At 40.0% G+C, this 17272-nt stretch overlaps 1 protein-coding gene across 1 annotated transcript; it reads left to right on the top strand.

Moving 5' to 3' along the window:
• The first annotated feature begins 5865 nt into the window (after positions 1-5865).
• MED28 (mediator complex subunit 28) lies at positions 5866-17014 on the top strand. Its single transcript, XM_020992709.2, has 4 exons — positions 5866-6076; positions 9583-9649; positions 13374-13486; positions 15832-17014. Exons 1-4 carry the CDS (start codon positions 5903-5905, stop codon positions 16027-16029), a joined length of 552 nt encoding a protein of 183 aa, XP_020848368.1. The 5' UTR covers positions 5866-5902; the 3' UTR covers positions 16030-17014.
• The last annotated feature ends 258 nt before the right edge of the window (positions 17015-17272 follow it).

Here is a 17272-nt window from a genome sequence, read left to right as displayed (position 1 = left end):
GCTAGTTGTGGTTTATTTTTGTGCTTTAAACTCTTAAATCTAATGACTTTCTTTTTTCCTTTTTTTTTTTTGCCTTGTAGACAAGCTATTTACTTTTTTTAATTTATTTTTATTTCTTTTTAGTTTTCAACATTCATTCACTTTCACAAGATTTTGAGTTCCAAATTTTCTCCCCATCTTACTCCTCCCCCGATAAGATGTGCATTCTGAACACCCCTTCCCCTAATCTGCCCTCTCTCCTATCACTTTCCCCTTCTCTTATTCCTTTCCCCTTCTATTTTCCTGTAGGGCAGGAAGTTTTTAAAACTTTGGGTTCCAAATTTTCTCCCTTCTTCCCTCCCCACCCACCCTCATTGAGAAGGCAAGCGACTCAATACAGGTTATACATGTGTTACGTCATGCAAAACACTTCCATAGTAATCATATTGTGAAAACTGTATTTCCCTTCAGCCTATCCTGCCTCCCATTTATTCTGTTCTCTCTTTTAACTCTGTCCCTCTTCAGAAGTGTTTGCTTCTGATTACCTCCTGCCCCAATCTGCCTTCCCTTCTATCTATCTATTTATCTATCTATCTATCTACCTATCTATCTATACGTACATATAATTTTTTCCCTCCAACTACCCTAATACTGACAAAGGTCTCATGAGTTACAAATATCTTCTTTCCATGTAGGAATACAAACAGTTCAATTTTAATGAGTCCCTTATGATTTCTCTTTCCTGTTTACCTTTTCATGCTTCTCTTGAGTCTTGTATTTGAAAGTCAGATTTTCTATTCAGCTCTGGTCTTTTCATCAAGAACGCTTGAAAGTCCTCTACTTCACTGAATGTCCACACTTTCCTCTGTAGAATTATATTCATTTTTTCTGGGTAGGTGATTCTTGGTTGTAATCCGATCTCCTTTGCCCTCTGGAATATTATATTTCAAGCTCTGCAGTCCCTTAATGTAGAAACTGCTAAATCTTGTGTTATCCTGATTGTGTTTCCAACAATACTTGGATTGTTTCTTTCTGGCGGCTGGTAATATTTGACTTGGGATCTCTGGAATTTGGCTATAATATTCCTAGGAGTTTTCCTTTGGGGATCTCTTTAAGGAGATGATTGGTAGATTCTTTCAATTTCTATTTTGCCCTCTGGTTCTAAAATAGGGCAGTTTTCCTTGATAATTTCTTGAAAGATGCTCTCTAGGCTCTTTTTTTTTTTTATCATGGCTTTCAGGTAGTCCCATAAAGTCTCTAGCTTTCATTTGCTCCATTCTAATTTTTAAGGAGGTATTTCCTTCAGTGACCTTTTGGATTTCCTTTTCTATTTGGCCAATTTTGCTTTTTAAGGCATTCTTCTCATTGGCTTTTTGGACCTCTTGCCATTTGGGTTAGGCTATTTTTTAAAGTGTTATTTTCTTCAGTATTTTTTTGGGTCTTTTTTAGCAAGCTGTTGACTTGTTTTTCATGATTTTCTTTCATCCTCATTTCTCTTCCTAGTTTTTCCTCTGCTTCTCTTACTTGCTTCTCAAAATTCTTTTTGAGCTCTTCCATGGCCTGGGACCAATTCATATTTTTCTTGGAGGCTTTGGAAGTAGGAGCTTTGACTTTTTTTGTCTTCTTCTGGTTGTATGTTTTGATCTTTGTCACCAAAGTAAGATTCTATGATGACTTTTTTTGTGTTTGCTCATGATTCTAGCCAATTACTTGAGTTTTAAACTCTTTGTTAAGGTAGGATTCTGCTTCCAGTGTGGAGAATGTACTGTCCCAAGCTTCGGGGGGTTTTGTGCAGCTATTTTGAGAGATCCTTCTAGGGACATATCAATTTTTAATTCTTCCAAGGTGGTATGATAAGGGGCAAGGTGTTTACTCCTTTCCTGGCCTGTGCTCTGGTCTGTGAGTGACCACAAACACTCTTCTGCCTTGGAACTGTGAGGAGGATTTTCTCTGCACCACCACTTCAAGCTCCACCATAGCAACGCTCATGTCGCCTCAGGACTTCAATCCAGATCCAAGCACAGGCAAAGCAAGAGAATCCTGCCTCAGTGCCAGCAAAGAGATCCCTGTAATCCCCCTCTGATCAGCTACTTGATCCCCCCACCATCTGTAGGCAGAGAGCTCCTGAAGCAGCCCCTGCCCCAGGGCTGTGCCAGGACTGGGGCTAGACCAACTCCTCTCTCACCATAGTCCGAAAGACCTTTCCTGCTGACCTTCTAAGTTGTCTTTTGTGTTTATGGGTTGAGAAATCTGGAAACCGCCACAGCTTGTCTTGATTCAGTCCCCTGAGGCCTGCTCTGGGTTAGCTGAGGCCCAGTCTTTGCCTGTGTGGCCCACACAGAATTGTGCTCCACTTCTAGCCTAGCACAGTACACCTTTCCAATCAACCATCCAGGTTGTCTTGGGCTGGAAATTTGTTTCACTGCCTTTCTGTGGGTTCTGCTGCTCTAGAATTTGTTTAGCCATTTTTTACAGGTATTTGGAGGGGTTTGGGGGAGAGCTCAAGCAAGTCACTGTTTTTACTCCACCACCTTGGCTCTACACCCCTCCCCCATACACACACACACACACACACACACACACACACACATACACAAGCCTCTAATGATTTTCAATTGCTTGGGCTCTCACTTTAGCTCATGGTATTTTTGCTAATTTAATGATCACTTTGGACCTCAGCATGATTCTGATAAATTCGTGCATTAGTTGCTGGCTATTAAGATAGTCCCAAAATAAATCAACCATAAAATTTAATTCTTTGGCCAAGTACAGACGTGGATTTGTTTGAAATAGCTTAGATGGTGCAGTTCATTGCTTTCCTCTCCCTCAGTTCTGAGCCCAGCTCACTGTTTTGTCTCTACTGCCTCAAAAATTTATGAGAGGCAGTAAGTAAGTAAGGTCCATCTCTGGAGCTGGAACACCTGGTCCAGAGCCTGACTGCCACCTAATACCTATCTATGGGTAAATTGAGTGACCTCTCTGGTCCTCCAGTGGCCTCATTTATAAAACAAGAAGGGTGAAGGAGAGTTCTAAAATCCTTATCACTTTCAACCTAGGATTCTATATGTTGTTAAATTAACTCTATGCACGGTATAGATAAAGGCATGCAGAATCTGAGCAGTAAACGTTCTGATTTTTCCTGTGTGGAGCTTTTCTATAGCTGAGGCTTGATGCAATCAGCACAAAGTCATTCTTCAACAAGCATTTATTAATTGCTTACAGTAGTGCTAGACACTGTGCTAAACTGGAAATACAGAGACCAAAGACAGTCCCTGCTCTCATGGAGCTCCCAGTCTAAAGAGAGAAACAACATGTAAACTAGGAACAAATGAGATGTATAGGATAAGCTGGAGATAATTAAGAGAGAGAAGGTCTTACCTTTAAAGGGGGAAATGAGGAAAAGACTTCTTCTAGGTGGAAGTTTAGCTAGGTGTTAAGGGAAGACAGAGATGAGGAGAGAGAAAATTTCAGATATGGGAAACAGCGTCATGTGGAGAACAGGATGTTGTGGGGGAAGGAGTCTTTTTACTAGAAATCCTGGAGGGGTGATCGGGAGGCGCCTGGGGTTACTGGGGGAGTGACCTGCAGTTACGAAAGTCAGTTTGAGAGCTGAGTGGAGGATGGACTGGAATGAGGAGAAAGGAGGCAGGGAGACCAAAACAGGCTACTTGCACTAGTTTAGAAGTGCAGTAGGTGATGAGTGCCTGGACCAAGGTGATGGCAATGTCAGCAGAGAAGACAACAAAGAGACAAAGGTAGAATTGACCAATTAGTTGATCCGTTGAATGTCTTTGAAAACAGTAGCCGTTCCATTTAAAAGGAATCTTAAATGCTTTGCAAACTATGACATTTCAGTAGAATATAAGCTCCTTGAGGGCAGGGATTGTCTCTTTTTGCCCTCAGTGTGGAGCACAGTAACTGGCACAGGCTTTTCTAAATGGTTAGTGATCACTAAAAGATTTGCACCCTACATACATTCTGCTTTATTCCTGGCTTGATGCTGACAATCACTGAACAAAATTCTGTAGTTGAAAACATCAAGGAAGCTCGTATTTTCATATATGCATGGAGACACCTTGTTGAAGATAATCTTAATTCATAGGGTACTGTATGTAAACAAACAAAAAACCTTAGCCTTCACCTAAATCTATGTATCTGTACTCCAAATGGCTTTTGTAGTTTGTATAAATATCAGTAATATTTAGATAATGCTTTAAGATTTGTAAGGTGCTTTCTTCACAACTGTTCTATGAAATCCCTATTATAAGTAGTTTTCCAATTTTATATATGAGGGAACCCAACTGGTAAGTCAGTTTGAGCCACAAAACAACTCAGAACTATCTTAAGATCCATTCTTCTTTCCACTAATATTAGAATCATAGATTTAGAAGTAGAAAGTAACTCAGAAGTCATCTAGTCCAGTTCAGGCATTCTTCACTTGTGGACTCCTAAAGAGTCCATGGATAGATTTTAGGATGTCCAGGAACTTGGATGGGAAACAAATTACATCTTTATTTTTACTAACTTCTAACTGAAATTTAGCATTTCCTTCAATTATTTTTTTAAAAAATTCTGAATAAGGGGTCTACAATCTTCACCAGCCAGGATCCATGATACAAGAAAAGATAATTGCTAATTTAATGATCACTTTGGGCCTCAGCATGATTCCTAATCTAATCCAACTCCTTTATTTAAGAGATGAGAAACTAAGTAAGGCCCATGCAATTTAGTAGTTTATCCAGTGTTAAGAAGTAGTAAGTAGCAGTCAGAATTTGAAGTTAGCCCCTCTGACTCCACAGTGAATGTATTACACTTCCCACCATTTCTTGTCAATAATCACACAAGGTACTTTAGAGTTTACACAATGCTTTCCTTATATAACTCCAGCTTTAATTATAAGGTTTATTAGGTCTTGCCACCCACACTTTTGAACCCTTAAACTTTCAGGCCTTTGTCTGCATCTGAACTTAAACATGCTGTCTCCCTCATTTAAAAGTGCACTTCCTCAGCAAGGACTGTCTTGTTTTTTCTGTTTGTATCCCCAGCACTTAGCGTGGTGCTTGGCACTTAGTAGGTGCTTAGCACATAGTAAGGGCTTAATTAAATGAATAAGTGAAAAATAAACATAACAAAATTATAAAGATACAGAAGGACTCCAATAAGACATGTGAGAAAACATCCGTAACCCACATCTTCGTGCAAGTGTTAGCCAATTTACCTGCAAGTCAGGGCACCATCTTCCTGATGTCATGGTCCTCTTCGAGAACGAAGGACAAATCCCCCCACCCCCATACACACCATATTGCATATGTTTTTGTACTTTTTCAATGTACCATCAGTTATGCCGATTTTTTTTTCCTCTCTAAAATACGATGTCATATGAAAAGGCTTTCTTGGAGGGGAAGGGGGCAGAATACTTGGGATAACTATGGTGATGTAAGAAATAGAAAATTCAATAAAAACTTATTTTTAAAAAAATTAAAGGATTTTTCCATCTTAGTCCCAAGAGGAAGCCTCTGGAGACGGCTGAATAGAGAAGTCCCACGGACAAAAATGTGCTTAAGGAAAAAGCAGTACGTAACACGGACTGGACCAATTGGGGGGACCCGCTGCCATCCTCTAGGGAAGTCTACGCGGTCCTCCTCCAGTTTACCGGGGAATTCCAGTCTGTCTATCGCGGACAAGGGACCGAACCTCACGCTTCATTGGATGTTGAACCTGAATTCCAGACTCTGGCCCCTCCTCCTCCAAGCCACACCTCCCGCCCACGGTTCCTTCCTCACGTGGCTCTTCCTTCGCTTCCAGCCAATCAACGTACAACCCTGGTCAGGTGGCGCATGCTCAGTCTTCGTTTCGGTTTCCGCACATGCTCCCTGAAGCCTAGTTTCCCCTCGCGCATGTCCAGTGGAGAAGCCCTACCAAGATGGCAGCTTCCTTGGGAGGGATGTTCGCGGCTCAGCAACCAGGGCCCCCTCCGCCGCCTCCGCCTCCAGGACCCCCCGGGAGCTCGGGACAAGTTGCGTTGCTTCCGACGGCGGCTGGCGGTCCGAGGAGCTCTAATAGTACTTTAGTGGACGAGTTGGAAGCGTCTTTCGAGGTAACGCACCCCCCTTTCCCCTCCCCCATTCCGGTCCAGCATCATTTGTCTCCTCCTGTTCACGACCCCCGCCCCTCAGCTCGCTTCACCCCCAAGATCCCTGCGTTCTGATCTCCTGGTCTGCAGCACTCACTTGGTCTGACCACCTCCCGGCAACAAACTCCATTGGCTTCCTTTCCCCTCCGGGATCAAACATGCAGTCAAGTCTTCTGGCTCAAAGTTCCTCATAAACTGCCCCTTCGCCTTTCCGGTGTCCTCCACTTTCACTGACTACCCCCCATGATTGAAATATAGTTGTCAAAATATTTTTTGAAAGTTCAGAATCCCAGGTTAAGATCACCAGGTTTAATAAATGGATGATGGGATCCAGCAGCTTTTTTTTTTTTGTAAAAACAAGTAAATGGAGGAGAATTGAGTTCCCTGAAATTACACAACTAGGTAGTGACAAAATTAGGATTTGGGTCTCTGGATTCCAAACCTGTAGTACAGCCTTTCTTCTGAAAACTTCACTGCCTTTTTCTGCCCTTGTATTCAGGGTCTTGAGACAGAACTCTCACCTTCCCCGATAGCTCCAGTTTGTGTTGGGCAGTCTCAGTTCAATAAATATTTATTAAGCATCTGCTGTGTCCTAGGCACTGTCCTACGGACGGGGGATACAAAAAAAGGAGGCAAAAGACAGTCCTTGCTCTCAAGGAGCTTGTATTCTAATGAGGGAGACAATACAAATAAATGTATACAAAGCAAGTTGTATGCAGGATAAATGGGAAATATGGGAGTCTGTAACTACTCTTAAAACTTCATGTTCTGTGGGGCAGCTAGGTGTCGTAGTGGACCTGAGTTCAAATGTGGCCTCAGACCAAACACTTGACACTTACTAGCTGTGTGACCCTGGGCAAGTCACTTAACTCCAATCCCCCCCCCAAAAAAAACCTTCATGTTCTCTCTTTATATCCATTCACCCTAACAGCCTTCCATGATACGTTAAAGTTTACGTTATTAATACTTTTTTTCCCCCAGTTTACTTAATGCAGACTATATATCAGGCACTGTTTTATTTTTGTCTTTTCTGTTCAGAGACCCCAGCACAATGTCTGGCATAGGACAGGTGCTTAATAATTGCTTGTTGAATTGAAATGTCCAGCAGATTATTGAAAATGTTGAACAGCAGCTCTGTTTCAGGGGCATCAAAGACAAACTTCTCTTCTGCAATTATTGGACCCTCTCATCTCTGAACTAATATAGGACACTTAGTGTCCACCTCACTAATTTTGATATTTAATCATAAACTGTCTTTGACCTTGAATTACCTTTCATGTGTGTGTGATTTATCCCAAACTAGATTATTAGTTTCTGGAAGGAGGGAACCTCAGTTGAATTGAAATTGAATTAATTGAATTGAATTAATTAATTGAAACCTCAAGAATGTGATAGATGATTTATTGGACCCCTATTTTATTCCAATCAGTATTAATCAGTTTGATATATTCCATAAGGATAGTGATTTTATGTTCTGGTAGTAGGTCTCAGAGATGTTAACTAAGGTTTGTAAATTCACTTGCTTAATTATAGGAGGCTAACCAGAGAAACCTCACCCTTATTTTTTCTTATTATGGTGACCAAGCCCATTGTGGTGGAGGTGACTCAAATACATGGAAAGTCCCTCAGCTATTTTTGTTGCCCCACCATCCCTTGTCATCCTTTTATTGCTCAACATGGGGAGATGACAGTGATCACTTGACCAATGAGTGACCTTGGTTGCTGGACTTTTATCTGTCCTTCTACCGGCTCTTTGGACCACATAGATGTTTTGACATTTATTTATCAGCCCAACCACATGAGCCTGTTCATCAGCCTGAAAGGTCAAGATACATCTGTTACGGTCTGCTTACTAGCCCATTTGTCAATCAATAGGATTCTGTATTTTGTGTAGACCCTCCTAGAGGGCCAAAGGCAAGGGCTATCAAGCAGTGAGATACTGTACTTTTGGTCTGCTTCACCTGTATTGTCCAAGTATCAAGCACTATAAAATTAAGGCCCTGAAGGAAGGGGGCATCTCAGAAAAAGGCAAGCCTGATCATGCTTAATTTTAGTAAGTCAACAAGCATTTATTTTATCAAATGTTTGCCGTGTGCCAGACATTCAGCTAAGCACTGGGGGATTCAAAAAAGGCAAAATCTCCTGTCCTCAGGGAGCTCATAATCTAATGAAGGAGACAACATGCAGACAACATTGTGCATTCAAGATATGTACAGGGTAAATTGGAAGCAATATCAGAGGGAAGGCACCAGCAGTGAGGGGCCTCTGGCAAGAAGGAGGGATTTGAGCTGAGTTGTGAACAAGGAACCCAGAAGGAGGCAGTAAGGAAGGAGAACATTCCTGCCATGGAGGATAGCCAGGAAAAAGGCCAGGGAAAATAGAATGTCGAGATGATGCAGGGACAGTGTAGATAGGGTTTAGAGTATGTAGAGGAATAAATTAAAAAAACTGAAAAGGTAGGAAGGGGTGAGGTTGTGAAACACTTTAAAACCTAAACTGATAATCATAGAGGTAATGAGGAATCACTGGAGTTTATCCAATATAGAGGTGATACGGTAAGACCTGCACTTTGGAAGATCACTTTGGCAGCTGAGTGGAAATTGGATTAGAGTGGGGGTTGGGGCGAAGACTTGATTGCAGTAGTCCAGGTGATGAAAGCCTGTACCAGAGTGAAGGCTTTCAGAGGAGAAGAGGGAATGGCAATGAGAGATGACATAAAGGTAAATGGCTGTGCCTGGCAACAGATTGGATACGGGGGTGAGTGAGGGTTCCAGGATAACACTTAAGCTTTGAACTTGCCTGGCTGGGAAGGTAGTGGTGCTCTCAACAGTAAAAGTGCAGTGTAGAAGAAGAGAGAGGCGGGGGAAAGATAATCAGTTCTGTTTTGGATGTGCTGAGTTTAAATTGTTTATAGGACATCCAGCTTGAAATGTTGAATAGGCAGTCGGTGATTCGGACTTGATAAATAGATCGGAGAATCATCTTCGGCTTTTTGAATTTAAAGTGACAGGAAATGTACCTGTCTTTTGTTCTTGGCACAGCACCTAACACATTGTGTTGCTTCTTAATTATTATAATAGAGATTTGAGGTATCAAAGTGGTGGACTTTTGCAAAACTGTTTTGGGCAGCTTGTAAGGTTGATCTTGCCTGTGTTGCTTATGCTCTAGGAACTCAGGCTGAAACTCATTTTAATATTATCCAGAGCTTCCTATAGTTTTACCAGGAAACATTAATAATACCTGTGAATTTGTCCTGATGTTATTTACAGAATCAGATTATTTGATAAGTATTTTCATTGGCTTGGAGCTTTGCTGCATACCTTTAGAAATTAAAGATCCTCAAGGACCTCTAGGAACTTAGGAATTGCTTTCATGCCACAAACCCAAATGCTTTGTTACTGTTTTTAAAGTAAACAGTTCCTTTTGTTTTTATAAATTAAACCTTTTTTGTTTGCCTTTGAATTTTGTAGGCTTGTTTTGCTTCCCTGGTGAGTCAGGATTATGTCAATGGCACTGATCAGGAGGAAATCAGAACTGGTAAGAACTTCATTTTAAAATTTAATTTAGAAATTTTAAAAATTATTGTCTTTCATCAGTTATACCTAAATAATTCTTGATCCTTTCATTTAAATAATTGGTTGTCACTTCTTCTTGAACAAGTTATTCTGTTGGGAGTAAGATTTGTGTAGATAACAAAATAGCCATTCATTCTAGATCATACCTTTATAGCTGGAAGGGACACAGGAGGTCATCTAGTCTTGCCTGCTTATTTGGCAGATGAGGAAACTGAGGATCAGAGAATATAATTGACTTGCTCCAGTTCACACAGGTAACTAGTGGCAGAGGCTGGAATTCAGACCCAGATTCTCTGACTCCAAATACAGCACCTTTTCCACTGTACCATTCTACCTCTTATCACTTGATGTTTGGCATGTTGTCATGTTCAAGTGTAACTGGAAATTTTGTTTTAAAAGCAGAGTTTTTAAAATATTTTCCAAGTCAGTACAAAATATTTTCGTTTTAAAAAATATGTTCTAAAATAATGCCTGAAGAATAATTCTATCATTAATTATTTACAATATGGCTTTTTACCCAATAGGTCTAATTCATTTCATGTTACTCTTTTAAACTTCCCTTTGAAAGAAGTAGTGTGTATCGTATAGATTAAATTAGAGGGCAGATCATTCCAGGAGTCAGACGATCTGGGTGATAGTTCTGGCTCTGCTGTTCACTCTTTGAACATGGACAAGTCATTTTGCCTCTGAGAGCCTCATTGTTCTCATCTTTAAATGGTGTTAAATAGATTGATTTCCGAAATTCCTTCTCTAAAATTCTGTGCTTCTATAATATAGGCTAGTTTCTACAAATGGACTATTACATGGCCTTTCTCTGCCTCATTTTGCTCATCTCTAAGTACAAGTGACAGAAATATAAGCACATGTACAAACATGTTACATCTGCAGGTAAAATACAGGTATGCCTCACCTAACATCATTATTATATGTGACAGCTTTATAGGACCAGTTCTGTAGAAACAATGTTGATGGTGTTACAGTGGTGCTTGGTTATAATAAAATTACTTCATTGAGATACATTATTTTGACAACATTACAAGAGGGTATACCTATATTGGGAAAGGTAGTCAGTGGGAATTATCATACCGTAATGAATGGAGTAACCAGAACCTGATGAAATTAATTCTTAGAGATATGAACAAAGTGAATTTTTTATGTTCTAAAGGGGAAAGAAATTTGATTTGCCACAGTTTAGAGGTAGGGATGGCACAAAGACATGGTGTATTTGGCAGATAGCATAAAGACTGGCTGCAGTGAAGAGCACAAGGCAAATGTTTATGTAGTAGGAATAAGGCCAGGGGGCCAGAATGACCTGTTGGTGGTAAAGATCAATGATGAGAAGGGGATATGATTTAGTAGAAAGAGCCTTGGGGCATTTTATATATCACTTTACTCACTATAATACTGTTTAAGTAATATTAATCCCATTTTATAGAAGGGGAAGCTGAAGTGAAGTGATTTTCCATAGAGTTAGAAGTCAAGCCCAAATCTTTCCTAATTCCAAGTTCAGCATTCTTTCTATCACTTCCTGTTGTCTTTCTCATACCCCTTACCCTAATTGCCTGTGTCATTCTCAACAAAATCAGTTCATTCCAAGCTTCTAGAGCAAGGGAAGTACTTAGACGCATGCTTTCAGAATAGCAGTTTTGCTGTGTGGCCCTGGGCAAGTCACTTAACCCCATTGCCTCGCCAAAAAAAAACCCAAGAACACCAATTTTGCAACTGAATGGAGGGTGTATTGGAGAGGAGAGTGACTGGAGTTAGGAGATCATTTAGGAAGCTTAGGCCAAATGATGAGTAATGAAAGCCTGGATGAGGGTGATTGTGGCGTGAGTAGAGAAGAGCTGGATGCAGTACATTGTGAGGGAGTCGACTAAACAGGAGAGCATCTGATTGGATATGGGAGGCAAGCGAGAGGGAAGATCCAAGGATGATGAATGTGGGCAGCTAGAGGAATGGTGGTGAGAAGTAAGATGTGAGGAGGAGAGACAAGTTTATGGAGAAAGATGAGGAATCCCTTTTTGGACATGGTGAGTTTGAGACACCTATAGAACATGTGGTTAGAGATGCTGATCAAGCAGGTGCAAGGCTTTTGGAAACACATGAGAGCTGGATATGGTTTGAAAAGTTGTCTGAATGGTGCCGATAGTGAAATCCATGGTAGCTGATGAAATCAACAGCAAAGTGCAGAAAGAGAAGAGAAAGAGTCCTTAGGGCAGAGCCATGGGACGTCTGTGTATGGGGACAGGACATGCATAATGAGTTTAAAACGGAAACCATGAGTAAGTTTGACAGGAAGAGAATAACTGACCAATGTCGCAGTCATCCAAGGAGGAGATAATATCCGGAAAGGGGACACAGTCAAGTCAGCAGTGTCAGATACTGGGGAGGTCAAGAAGGTTGAGAACTGTGGCTAGGCAGTTGGGTTTAGCAAAATTTAGGTCATTAGTGACGTTGAAGAGAGCAGTTTCCGTCAAGTTGAAAGGATAGAAGTCAAGTGGTGGGGGTTTGAGAAGTGAATGGGATGTGAGAGAGCGGAGCTGATAAAGTATAGACAGCTTTTTCTAGGAGTTTAGTGAAGAAGGGAAAGAGAGCTATTGGATAATACCCTGAGGAGATGGTGGGGTCAAGTGAAATTCTTTTTAAGGATTGAGGAGATGTAGGAATATTTGTGAGAAGCAAGGAAGGAGCCAGTGTATAAAAAGAGAATGAAAATAAGGGTGAGTGAGGTGATGATTGAAGAGGCAAGTCCTTGGAGGATATGGGATGGGATGGATTCAAGGACATAATCAGAAGAGTTGGTTTTTGGCAAGAAGGGCAACTTCATCCTGAAAGTGATACAGAGAGGGAGATAACACAGTGTGATGCTGAGTTGTTCTGAACTATAGAATTAGAGAGGGAAGTAAGCTTGGATGCCTTCTGATTCTTCAGTGAGGTATGAAAAGTTCTGCTACTAAAAAAGGAGGTATTGGGTATAGGGAAGGTGTTGGTGCCAGGGACATTGTAAGTGCTTAATAAGTTTGTTTATGGAACAGCAGCTAGTCAGGGAAGAGTAAAAGGATTGGTTTGTAGCACAACTGAGGGCTGAGATAAGATTTCATAGCCAGGATTTGGAGTGGATCCAGTGAATTGATTGATTTTCCATCAGCATTTGACAGCACAAGGCAGATGGTTAGCTTAACATAGGATTGGGGTCTGAAAAGAAATGACAAGGAGTCGAGGAACTCAAGGGCTGAGGATAGTGTAAAATTGAATTCATTACTTAAAATATTGAGACTTTGAAGGGAAGAAAGTTCGACTAGAGAAAGGGTTAAGAAAGGATGGAGGTGTGGATTGAGCTGACATTGTAGTGAGGGAAGAGAAGAGCTGAGGCATGAGTGAACATCAGATGCAGAAATTAGAGTTATGAATTATTAAGGTGGGACACTTGTGGGTGATGAGATCAGGGCTATGATCCTGTAGGGCTGAGGTGGAGTAAAGGTGCAGGTCATTGGGGCTGAAAAGCTAGATGACTTGGAAGCAAAAGAATTAGAGTGGACGTTGACATTGACATTAACAATCCAATAAGCCTGACTTCCTTGTTAAATGCTCCTTCCAGTAGACTCTTATGAATAAATTTGGGTAATCATGTATTACATCACTATATTTCTTTTACCTTTCGGATTTATATTATTTCTGAATTCTAGGTGTTGATCAGTGTATTCAGAAGTTTCTGGATGTTGCAAGACAAACAGAGTGCTTTTTTCTTCAGAAAAGATTACAACTGTCTGTCCAGAAACCAGAGCAAGTTATTAAAGAGGTAATAAATTAAAATTTTCTTTATGTCTTACGTGCTCAGATTTCAGTGAGAGTAAATAAATACCCATCTGTATCCAAATATAGAAGACACTTATCCCACCTTACCTTCACCCCTTCAAAAAACCTCTTTAAAATTCAACTTATACTTGTTGTTTTTCAAGGTTCAACCTAAAAGTGACATTTTCAGAATTATTTTACATTTCAAGCCATCCAGTTATGGCAAATTAAGCATTTTATTACAGAAATGAAATTTGACTCTTGTCACAGATCTGTGTGACTAAGTTAAGTTTTATTGATTTAGTTGTAGTTAAGGCCCGATCTCTTTGAAACTGAAGATTTTAGGTTTAAAATTGCCTTTATCTGTGGGCATCTTGGAAATACTTATGCTGGCTAAATAATAAAGGCTGATTGAATTCATCATGTTATCTTTGTTCTTTTATTAGAGAAATGAGGTAGAGAGGCAAGCAGGTGAAAAATGTGTAGGTGGGGAATGTTAGTTACACAGCTGATCTGTGATCCACTGGGTCTTAGTTCTTAAGGAAAATATAAGTGAAATGATTAGTGTAGTATATTCTGTCATTTCTAATTTAAGTGGTGTTTTCATTTCATACAGTTAATAATAGACTAAAATAAGTTTTTTAACGTTAGATGTGAGTAAGATAATGGTGGTATTTTATTTAAAACCTTGAAAATAAGCTTTAACAATCTTTACGTAAAGGACTAGTCAGATATTAAGTGTTGGTTTTTAAGTTACTGGCCATAGAGGATCTAGAAAAATTTGGTGGAAGATTAGTTATATGTTCTGGATTTAGAAGGGAACCACCAGTGATCCCTAAGAGCCAGCATCGCTTCATCAAGTCTATTTCATGCCAGAAAAATCCCATTGCTTTTTTTCACAATGGTATTATTAGATTGGTATATCAAGAGAATGTACAGACATTGTATACCTGGTTTTTAGCATGGCATCCAGCAGTGGCTTGAATACTAGAATAACTAGAGAGGTGAAGAATTGGTTGAATGCTGAACCCAAAGAGTACGTTAATGCCAACTTGAAGGTCTCTCAGTAGAGTGCCCTATGGATTTATTCTCGACTTCATCCTCTTCAGCATTGTTGCTAATGAGGTAGATTGCATGCTTTTCAAGTGTACAAGTGACAAGGAACTAGAAGAGAGAGTTAACAAGTTGAGTAGAGACCCCAAGAGTTCACCAGGCCAGAATGACGGGATGACCTTAATGAGATGAAATTCAAAGGGTATTCAAAGTAAAGTCCTGTATTGAAGTTCAGTATGTGAGGCATAGCCAGATGCTGGCTTTTTCCTTTCCATGTCAGCAAGCTTGGGCAGGGTATTGTTCCTTTCTGAACCTGATTTTCTGGTCAATGGTAAAGGTCATCGCATGCAACATTTTATAAATGAGAAACTGAAGTCTGAAGAGGTGGGGAGATTTTGCTGTAGGTTTCACAGACAGTAAGTAGCAGCTGGGATTTAAATCCAGGCCATCTTGATGGACCATCATCCAAGCCACCACTGCTTCCATTCGACCAGAGGATCTCTAAGGTCCCTCTTTGGGCTCTAAATCTAGACACAAGTTAATGTAGACTTTGATAGGAGTCAATAGTGTTAACTAGGAAGCCAAAGCATTCTTAAACTGGCATTTACAGAGGCAGTGTCCATAGTGAAGGAGGCGATAGCCTGGGCAGACCACATAGAGAAAATTGTCCTGTGCAAAATTCAGTCTTTTTAGAAAAGATGTTGACCTTTGGGATCTGGCCCAAAGTTGGGATGTTGAGAGGGCCTGGGAGCTGCCTTATGAGAATCTGTTGAAAGAACCAGGCAGGGATGGCTGGCTTGAACGAGGAAAAGAAGACTTAAGAGGAATGTGAATGGTGACAAATACCAGAAGTGCTTTCAGTTAGAAGAGGAAGGGGACTGAATCTCCGTGGGCTTAGAACTAGGAGCAATGCATAGCATTACAGAGGGAAATTTTTGGCTTGTTATGAAGAAAAACTTTTTAATGACAATTAGAGCTGCTCAGAACTGGAATGGATTTCCTCTAGAGGAAATCTCTGTCCCTGCTTATTGCTGAAGATCTTCCATTACATCTTGTACAGGGAATTACAGTTTACTTGTAGATTGGACTTGAGCTGTAGGGTCCTTTTCAACCCAAAATTTCATAGATAATTCCCAGTTAACAATCTCAGATAGTTCAAATAGCTGATTCAAATTTTGGAATGTAAAAACGAAGGTTCGGTTACAGAAGCGTTAATTTCTTTAATTTTAGTTTTTCTTAGATGAGCTCTTAAATTATCCAGTCAAGAACTTTGTTTTCTTTGTATTTTTTTTGTAGGATGTCTCAGAATTAAGAAATGAATTACAGAGAAAAGAAGCATTGGTCCAGAAGCATTTGGCAAAGCTCAGGCACTGGCAGCAGGTCCTAGAAGAGATCAACATTCAACATAAAAAGCCTGCAGACATACCTCAAGGACCATTGGCATACCTTGAGCAGGCATCGGCTAATATTCCTGCCCCCATGAAGCAAACATGACTCTTTGTTGTCTTACAACAACTTACAAAAACATTAAACTAAGATTTTCTTATTTGTAATTTTAATGGAATCTGCAAAATATTGATGTACAGAGTATTTTGTTTAAAAAAATTCAACTTTGCCAAATATTCTTTTCTTTTTCTGTGCAGGGTTTCTTAAAGTGTATTTCTGTAAATTGTCTAAAATGCATATTGTTTTGGTAAACTAAAATTAGTACTTTTTTCAAAGCTTAGTCAGTTGCTTTGTTATCTTTGGTTTTGTCTTAGGGAAAGTGAGTTACTTGGGCAAAGGTTACTGCCTTTAACATTTATGGATAATTAAATTGACCGTTTGGAATTTGTTTTCTAAAGAAATTTCTAAAATATCCCAACTAAAGCATTATTATTTGAGAAAATCCAGAGCCTTCTGTGTTTTAGTTGGATGTGAGGCATATACTGGCTTCCCAAATTTATTGCCTTTTTTTTCTTTTCTTTTCTTTTTTTTTTTTTTTTTGGTGAGGCAATCAGGGTTAAGTGACTTGCCCAGGATCACATAGCTAGGTAAGTGTCAAGTGTCTGAGGCCAGATTTGAACTCAGGTTCTCCTAACTCTGAGGCCGGAGCTCTATCTACTTTGTCACCTAGCTGTCCCTTCCCAAATTTATTACAGCACAATTTTGGCCTTCAGTTTGCATAGCCAACTTACTCTCTTTGCATAGATTTACATATATTCGATAATAAATATTTGAGTGTAGCCTAAGGGGGAGAAAACTAGTCTGGGAAGCAGATCTAGATTCTAGAACTGATTCCATTACCATTTAGAGGCCTCACTGTGGCAGTAGGTAGATGTGCCTAAATTCAAAGTGGTGTATTAAGTGTGTCCATGCCTGTCTCAGAGAAACTTGATGATTGTAAATACTCTGGGGCTTTTTGAAAAGAAGATCCTGTGTAAAAATGGTTTGTTTTTTTTTTTTTTACTAAAAACAAATTAAAAGATCATAAAATCCCCAGGTTATTGTGACTAGAGAGTATTAACACAGTGATTGATAGGAGATTAATAAACAGACTCTCCTTGAGTAATGGGATATGTTAAAATTTAGGATACTGGGCAATGAATTGCCCCCTTTTACTGATAGGGTTTCTGGGGCTGTAGCCAAAAGGAAGGGCAGGTTTACCTTTTCTATGGGGCAAAAGAAAAGCATGGGTGTCATGTCTCTAACATAAGAAATAAAGCAGACTGTCTTACCAGTGCTCATTATGCATAAT

The sequence above is a fragment of the Phascolarctos cinereus genome, unplaced genomic scaffold, assembly GCF_003287225.1.
Source record: "Phascolarctos cinereus isolate Bilbo 61053 unplaced genomic scaffold, phaCin_HiC Scaffold_9;HRSCAF=440, whole genome shotgun sequence".
In the NCBI taxonomy this organism is placed as follows: domain Eukaryota; kingdom Metazoa; phylum Chordata; class Mammalia; order Diprotodontia; family Phascolarctidae; genus Phascolarctos; species Phascolarctos cinereus.
Note: the sequence above shows the minus strand (reverse complement) of the source record. Positions and strands in the feature narration are given on the sequence as shown.

Coding starts and splice junctions, on each gene's coding strand:
- MED28 (XM_020992709.2), top strand. CDS start 5,903: ATGGCAGCTTCCTTGGGAGGGATGTTCGCGGCTCAGCAACCAGGGCCC. Junction 9,650..13,373: donor TCAGGAGGAAATCAGAACTG/GTAAGAACTTCA, acceptor TCTGAATTCTAG/GTGTTGATCAGTGTATTCAG. Junction 13,487..15,831: donor CAGAGCAAGTTATTAAAGAG/GTAATAAATTAA, acceptor TTTTTTTTGTAG/GATGTCTCAGAATTAAGAAA.